Here is an 8,544-nt window from a genome sequence, read left to right on the forward strand (position 1 = left end):
CAAATCATTAACATTATAGTATCAGGCTCTATTATGTAGTTAAATAGGTCACAACTAAAACATAAATATTATGGAAAATTAGTTTGGTTTGGTTAGAGCAGTGAGTCACACCAAAGGCAATTGGCAAACTAATGGGGGAGAAAATTATGGGTATCATGCATTTTGTAAGTTCCAACAACAGAGAGAGAGAGAGACATTCAAAATCCAATATTAGATAAATAGCCTATCAGATCTATCATCATATTAAATCCATACAGTTTAAGGGTCCAAACAAATTACAGAGAACTTGTTTCTACTTTAAAGTACAACTGTGATTTCCCCCCACTTTATCATGTCCAAAGCAACTTGAAGAAAAGCCACTAGTTGACCTAATAAAAAGATCCTTCCAATCCTCCCAAAAAACATCAGATAAGCAGAGACAAAATTTTCTAATTTTTTTCTTCAATAAAAGTGAAATACATTCATTCTAAACAGAACATTCTCTAGCCAAATTAAGCACAGGTACTGTTTCAATAGTAAAAGCAGAATTCTTTAGCATGGTCTAAATTGAACCATTGATACAGATCTATGTTTAGTTTCTACATTAGCGAAAAACATAGACAAAACATAATTTAACACAAAAGCAGGGAATGGGGTTTGAAACCTCATGCTTCAATTGTGCTGCCAAGCATAAATGAGAAGAGTTCACGAACCGGAGAAAACTCCACCAGCCCAATATCCATCGCGTACCCAGTAACTGGCAACTTCAAGTCTCGCAAAACAGTAAACGCCTCGGCCATTCGACTCTTTGGCACTTCTTCAGCAACTGGGCAATAAGGAATCCATGAATCCGGGCGGTACTCCTCCCCAATTTCGATGCCTTCCTTTTTCATAGCATCACACAATTGCAAATGAAATTGAAGAAGGGGCAGTGACGGTGTCGGGGCAAGAAAGAGAACATTGTTGTCATTTGGAAGGCTTCCAATTGAGGAGAAAGATATGGCTAAAGGTTCTTGCTTCGAAGCCAAACTTTTTGCTATGTTTTCGAGCTTTGATGGGTCGATAAAGGGGCTGGAAAAGAGGGTAATGTGAGGCCTAGATTCTATTTCGATAAGCTGAGTACTGATTTGGCGGCGAGCCAATACATTCCAGGCCTTCAAGACCTGGTTTTCCAGAGCGGGATCGAAGTAAAGCTCAATTGCATAACCTTGTGACATTGCCTTTAAATTGAGATTCGAAACAAGATAGAATCAAAGAAAGGAAAGGCAAAAATTCAATAACAGAAAATTGGAGTTTCCCAAGACCTAACTTGGAAAAATGATACACAACAGTGTAAAAACCAAAGCAACCCACAGAGATAAAATCGAAGCAGCCCTCAAACAGTGACTTAGAAAACAACAGAACCCCCAACCCAACAAAAGAATATCAAGATCTCAGTTTACCCAGAAACAGAAAAATCCAAATAACAATCGAACAAGGTATTTAAATCAAAGTATAGACCACAAACAGAAGAGATCCAACTAACCCAAGAAGCTAAATTCAAAACCTAAAGATTGAAAAACAAGATAATAAAGAAATGGTAGTACCCAATTGAGATTAGAGATAACAGAGAAAGAAACACCAAGAAAATTAAAAGAAAAAAAAGAAAGAAAAGAATTGGGGGCCGACTGGACTTACCTAAATTTCAGAGATGCAAAGGGAAGTATATAAGAAAGAAAGAGATTCAAAAATGGGGAAACATGGAAGGAGGTAAAAGGGTTAACAAGGGAATAGAGATTGAGAGAGAAGCAAAGAAGGTAAGGGGCAACATTTGTGTAAAATAGTTCTCAAATCTGAAAGAGACAGAGGGAATAAAGAGAGAGAGAGAGAGAGAGCGCAAAGGTTTTTGACAAACAAAAGCAAAAAGAGTCGGTTTTCTATGTAAAGTAATTAAACCGACAAGTTTTGTGGGGGCAATTTCATCGCACTCTCTTGTTGAGTTTATTTTATTTATGAAAAATACTTGGGAGTATTAATTAGTGCTCCCACTAATTAGGTGGTAGTGAGTTTGGTAGTGAGTTTCGTCATTAATGATGTGATGTTTTGATTTTAAAATTATATTTTTTTTTTCTTTTACATTTTTAATGCATTAGTGCTATTAGTGGTGATTTTTTAGTGGGATGAATCATTATTGTTTATTTATTTATGATCAAGTACATCATTATTGAGTTTATTTATGAAAGAGGAAATGATTTTTTTGGCTTAATTAAATTTTTTGTTTTAATTAAATGGGACATAAATTTGAGATGGGATAATCATGCAGTAGTCATGAAATCAGTAAAAGGCTAGAAAAAGGTATGAAACTAGTTTTTTTTGAGAAAAAAAAATATTTTTTAATGAATTTTGTTAGGACAATCCCACATCATCTGGGAGGGACACTTACAACCAACTTATAAGCGTACTGGCCCCCTCCACCTTGTAAGAGGTCTTTTAAAGTCGTGAGGCCGACGGGCGTCGTTTCGCCGCCTCGCCAGAGCGGACAATATCTTACCGGGGCGCGAGAAGCCATTCACGTCAGTTTGGTGGCCCAACTGGCGCGCGGAGTAAGAGAGTTCCCACAGACGGCGTGACTGGCTTCTCACCCCAATGTTCCTGACCACCAAGCCGACCTTCCCAATCCAAACAACCCACCACAGTATTTCACTGAGCTCACCAACAGCATTAACCGTCTGGCCGAGCAAAACCAAGCCTTGATTAATGCTCTACTCCAAGGAAACCTTCCTATACCCCCTCCACCACCTCCAGATATCCCACCCAACCAAGAGCGAGCCCCAAGCCATACTATCCAACAGCCTAATCCACCCAACTTGGAAGGCTTGCGACCCCCTTACCCAGATATAAATCCACTACCCCGAGCCCCACATCTATTGATCCTGGCACCGACCCCTGAAGGAGAGGCCAGCAGCGTCCAGCCCCCGCTGCCATCCGGTGATGACAACATTCCTCTCTGGGATGCAAAATTCCGAGCCATGAAGCTCCAACTCCAAAGAGTCATGCAGAACATACAGCATAAACCCTCTATCACAGCTAACTCACCATTCGTCGCCTCCATCCGGGATAAACCTCTACCCCCTAAGTTCAAAATGCCCACCATCGACTCTTTTGACGGTACAACGGATCCAGTCGACCACTTGGAGACCTACAGAACCCTCATGATCCTCTATGCATTCCCTGACGAAATCATGTATCGGGCTTTCCTCGGGACACTCAAGGGGTCAGCTCGACTTTGGTTTAGTCAATTGCCAGCAGACTCTGTCTCCACTTTCCAGCACCTCAGCGACTCCTTCCTCAGCTATTTCATTGGAGCCCAGCGTCTGGCAACCCAACTCCTTAACATCCGTTAGACCGAGGGGGAGTCGCTGCGCAGTTTCGTTACTCGCTTCAATACCGAAGCCTTGCAGGTAGCGAAAAACGATGACAAGGTCATCCTTACGGCTTTCATGGTCGGTGTACGGTCGTCTGACTTCCTTTTTTCCCTCTCTAAAAACCCCCCGACCTCCATGGCAACCCTACTCTCCAAAGCCTAAAAATACATGAATGTTGAAGATTCCCTAGTTGTTTGTCAAGACCCTACAGCAAAAAACCCGACCCCTCGGGAAAAGCGAAAAGACTTAGAAACCAAACATACCCAGTACAATAACCCAACAAGTCAGTATACCGACCGACCCCCCCGAGCTGACCAGTCGGCACCAGCCCGATCGACCGGGCGGTTCGAGCGGTACACACCTTTCAATTCCCCTATGGAACAAGTCCTCAATCAGATTCAGCGGGACTACCCCCCTAAAATGGCCCCAACCATTACGGACTCCTTCTAGTCGGAGAGACCAGTCCAAATATTGTCGTTTTCACCAGGACCACGGCCATAATACCAAGGAGTGTATTAACCTCAAAGATCAGGTCGAGGGCTTGATTCGTCAAAGACGTCTCAGTCGATTCACGGATACTCGCCCTCAGCAGAGGCAACGGACTGAACCTATCAGAAACAACCGCCGGCGCACCCCTCCCCGACAACCAGCACAACCTAACCAAGGTCATGATCGCCCTCCACAGCAACCTCGGGCACAAGGCAACCTCGCCCCACCTGTTTGAGAAATCAGAGTTATTTCCGGTGGGCTTGCTTGTGGAGGACCATCTCGCTTGGCTCAGCGGGCAAAACTCAGAAAAATAAGGTAGGGCTCAGACAAAGAAGTTGCCACATTGGATCGACCCCCCAAACAGCCCCGGCAGTGGACCGAGCCTATCATCTTTACGGACGCCGACTGCACAGACATCCGTTACCCCCATGACGACCCTCTTGTCATTTCCGCTCTCCTCTTCAATTACAAGGTCAAACGGGTTCTCGTCGACAATGGCAGTTCTTCAGACATCATCTTTCTCAATTACTTCCACCTGCTCAAGATCGGGAAAGAAAGTCTGTCTCCTCTCCAAACCCCTTTGGTCGATTTTATTGACGACCGAGTGACCTCCATCGGCTTCATTGATCTTCCCATCACAATCGGCGAGTACCCGTGTCAGACCACTAGGTTACTCACCTTCCTTATTGTTGACTGCCCCTCTGCCTATAACATCATCCTTGGTCGCACCGCCCTAAATGCTTTCCAAGCTATCACATCCAATTACCACCTTGCTATCAAGTTCCCCACCGATCTTGGGGTCGGGACAGTAAGGGGAGAGCAGACCGTGACCAGAGAATGTTATGTCGCCTCACTTAAAAAAGTCAAGCTGAAGGAAGCTATGATCATTGAAGGACTCGATGTCAGCGACGAGGACGAGCTGGTTAGGGGGGAACCGGTGGAAGAACTTGTTGAGGTCCTCATCGATCCCACTAACCCAACAAAAACTGCCAAGATCGGCAGCCAACTATCCACCCAGGCAAAAGTCGACCTTACCGCCCTCCTGATCGAGCATAAAGATGTATTTACCTGGACCCACTCCGATATGCCGGGTATCGACCCCTCCTTCATAACCCATCGCCTCAGTATTGAATCCCATTTCCGACCCTTCCGCCAGAAGCAACGCATCTTTCATCCAGAGCGCAACACTCTCATTGCCGCGGAAGTAGATAAGCTCCTTGAGGCACAATTCATCAAGAACGTGGACTACCATAGATGGTTGTCAAACGTGGTCCTGGTCTGTAAGAACAACGGTAAATGGCGGCTCTATGTCGACTACTCAGACCTCAATCGAGCTTGCCCCAAAGATAGCTATCCACTTCTTTGCATAGATTTGCTGGTTGATGCCACGGCCTGTCATCAAATGCTCAGCTTCATGGACGCCTTCTCCGGGTACAACCAAATTCTGATGCACCCGTCTGATCAGGAACACACATCCTTCATCACTGACCGTAGTACCTACCATTACCGTGTGATGCCATTTGGGTTGAAGAATGCTGGGGCCACCTATCAACGGTTGGTTAATGCTGTCTTTCATCATCAGATAGGCCGGAATATGGAAGTATATGTCGACGACATGCTAGTCAAGAGCAAGCTCTCCACTGATCATCTGGCCGATCTACGAGAGACCTTCGCCACCCTACGAAAGTACCAAATGAAGCTCAATCCGGAGAAATGCGCCTCCGACGTAGGATCTGGGAAGTTTCTAGGTTTCATGGTCAGTCAGCGAGCATTGAAGCTAACCCCGAAAAGATCAAGGCCTTGATTGAAATGCAGTCACCTAGAACGATTAAGGAGGTTCAGAGACTTACTGGCCGAGTTGCCGCCCTCAACCGTTTCATTTCTCGTGCAACGGACAAGTGTCTCCCCTTTTGGCAAACTTTTGAGTGGACGGCCGAGTCCGAAGAGACCTTCCAACAATTGAAACAGTGCATGGCCAACCTCCCTTCCTTTCTCAGGCAATCACAGGCGAACCCCTCTTCCTCTATTTAGTCATGTCAAACACCGCAGTCAGTGCAGCTCTCATCAGGGAAGACAACACCGTTCAACGGTTGGTCTACTACATCAGTCGGGCTCTTAGGGAAGCGGAACAGAATTACCCATTGTTCGAATAAATGTCCTTGGCCTTGGTCACCGCCTCCAGACGACTCCGTCCTTACTTCCAAGCCCACTCCATAGTGGTCCTCACTGACCAACCATTGAAAAAGATCATGCAACAACCAGAGCTCTCCGGCAGACTTATACAATGGTCGGTCGAACTCAGCTAGTTTGATATTTTCTACTGGCCTCAGACAGCCATTAAGGGGCAAGTTGTTGCCGATTTCATCCTGGAATTCACTAATTTCATCCCAACCACAGCTCCTCCACCCCCACCAACCCTTACCGAACTAGAGGACCCCCACTCCTGGACCCTCAATGTTGACGTATCATCCCGCAAGGAAGGCAGTAGGGCTAGTCTTATCCTCACCGCCCCTGAGGCTGGTTATTTTAAATGTGCCCTCCGTTTCTTGTTCGATGCAAGCAATAATGAAGCCGAATATGAGGCGTTGATTGCAGGTCTCCGCCTCGCCAGAGACATTGGTGTTAGCCATATCCAAGTGTTCAACGATTCCCAGCTCATTGTCGGTCAAATCACGGGGGAATTCGATGCCAAAGAAGACACAATGCGGGCTTATCAGGATATTGCACTCCCTCTCGCTCGCTTCTTCACCAGGTTCCATATCAAGCACATCCCTCGGACCGAAAACTCCAAGGCAGGTGAAATGGGTCAGTTGGCTTCAGCAGACCAGTCAGACCTCAGCCACGGTGTTCGCCTCGAGTACCTGCCTCACCCAGCCATTTCCCCAAACCAGCAGCAAGTTTACTTCCTCCAAAATGAACCTATTCCTTGGGTGGCCGACATCTTTTTATTTCTGACAACGGGGGAACTACCAACTGACAAACAGTAGGCCGCCAAAGTGAGGGCCCAGTCGTCTAAGTACATTCTTGTCAGTTGCCTCTTGTATAAACGCGGCTTTTCACACCTGTATCTGCGATGTCTTAATCCAGCTCAAGCAACCTACGTGATGGGGGAAGTCCATAAGAGTATCTGTGGTAATCATTCGGGCGCCCGGTCTCTAGCCCACAAAATACTTCGCACTGGTTATTTCTGGCCTATTCTCAATCAGGATGCGACTGACTTTGTGCTCAAATGTGATAAGTGCTAACATTTTGCCAACATCCCCCATGCTCCTCCTACGAAATTGATCACACTGTGCAGTCTTTACCCATTCATCAAATGGGGCATTAACCTAGTTGGCCCATTGCCCACTGGCCGAGGCCAAATCAAATTCACCATCATTGCCATTGATTACTTCACTAAATGGGTGGAGGCAGAGCCCCTCTCCACAATTACTGAGCGGAACACAACCAGATTTGACGTGACTGGCTTCTTGCGCCCCGGTAAGATATTGTCTACTCTGGTGAGGTGACAAAACGACGCCCGTCGGCCTCACGGCTTTAAAAGGCCTCTTACAAGGTGGAGGGGGGCTAGTATGCTTATAAGTTGGTTGCAAATGTCCCTCCCAGGCGATATGGGATTGCCCCAACATAACCCCCCAGCGGACTGGGCCACGAACAGAAGGAGAGTTTGCCGGATGACCTGCATGGGCCACCAAACTGACGTGACTTGCTTCTCGCGCCCCGGTAAGATATTATCCGCTCTGGTGAGGTGGCGAAACGACGCCCATCGGCCTCACGGCTTTAAAAGTCCTCTTACAAGGTAGAGGGGGCCAGTACGCTTATAAGTTGGTTGCAAGTGTCCCTCCCAAGCGATGTGGGATTGCCCCAACAAATTTGAAGGATCACTTTTTTTATTTTTATTTTATAGATTTGTGTACTAATATTACATAATAGTGATATGCAAATAAAAAATACATATAAATTTTATATAGTGATTATGTGGTTTGGTGTTTGTTATTTTAAAATAAAGTATGAATTTAAATGAGATTTGATCTAATTACTATAAAAATATCACCATCAAATTATTATTCAAGTGAAAATGTTATATGCATAGCATTTTCTTATATTAAGGCATGTACGAGCACGAAATAATTCCTCTCATATGATCCTGTTGATCAAGTTTGCGCTCCTCCAAACGTCATCGCTTTACTTCCTCAAAACACAAACGTGAGCTAGCCGGCGGGTGTGTGCCGGATACCCCTCCGATGCCTAAGTCAGCAACTAGACAATAGACAATAAGCTCTGTGTATTCTAAAGTAAGAATTGGGATACCTGTCCATAGGTCTGGTCATAAGCTTTTATAGACTTTACTTTGGCACAATCCTAGTAGGATTCCAACTCTCCCTATGAGAGTCCTCCTAGGAATCACACACCCTACTCACTACCAACCAAGTGAGATGGTTTTGCACAATCCTAGTAGTACTTTACTCTCCTTAGCAGAGTCCTCCTAGGAGTTATACTCCTACTCACTACCAACCAAGTGAGATGGTTTACACAATCCCAGTAGGACTCTAACTCTCCTTAGTAGAGTCCTACTAGGAATCTCATCACTGCAAGCCAAGTGAGATGGCTGAACCCTTTTACCTCGGTTATACATTCCTAACCGAACTGCCTTATCTCGGTCCCCTGCCAT

The 8,544-nt window shown here is 45.5% G+C and overlaps 1 protein-coding gene across 1 annotated transcript; it reads right to left on the reverse strand.

Moving 5' to 3' along the window:
- Positions 1 to 424: 424 nt before the first annotated feature.
- Positions 425 to 1,338, reverse strand: LOC114259317 (uncharacterized). Its single transcript, XM_028199330.2, has one exon. It carries the CDS (start codon positions 1,194 to 1,196, stop codon positions 645 to 647), a length of 552 nt encoding a protein of 183 aa, XP_028055131.1. The 5' UTR covers positions 1,197 to 1,338; the 3' UTR covers positions 425 to 644.
- Between the last annotated feature and the right edge of the window lie 7,206 nt (positions 1,339 to 8,544).

The sequence above is a fragment of the Camellia sinensis genome, chromosome 1 (assembly GCF_055761805.1).
Source record: "Camellia sinensis isolate YWXY chromosome 1, ASM5576180v1, whole genome shotgun sequence".
Lineage (NCBI taxonomy): Eukaryota > Viridiplantae > Streptophyta > Magnoliopsida > Ericales > Theaceae > Camellia > Camellia sinensis.

Excerpts from the sequence above, each read along its gene's own strand:
- LOC114259317 (XM_028199330.2), bottom strand. The coding sequence starts at position 1,196 with ATGTCACAAGGTTATGCAATTGAGCTTTACTTCGATCCCGCTCTGGAA.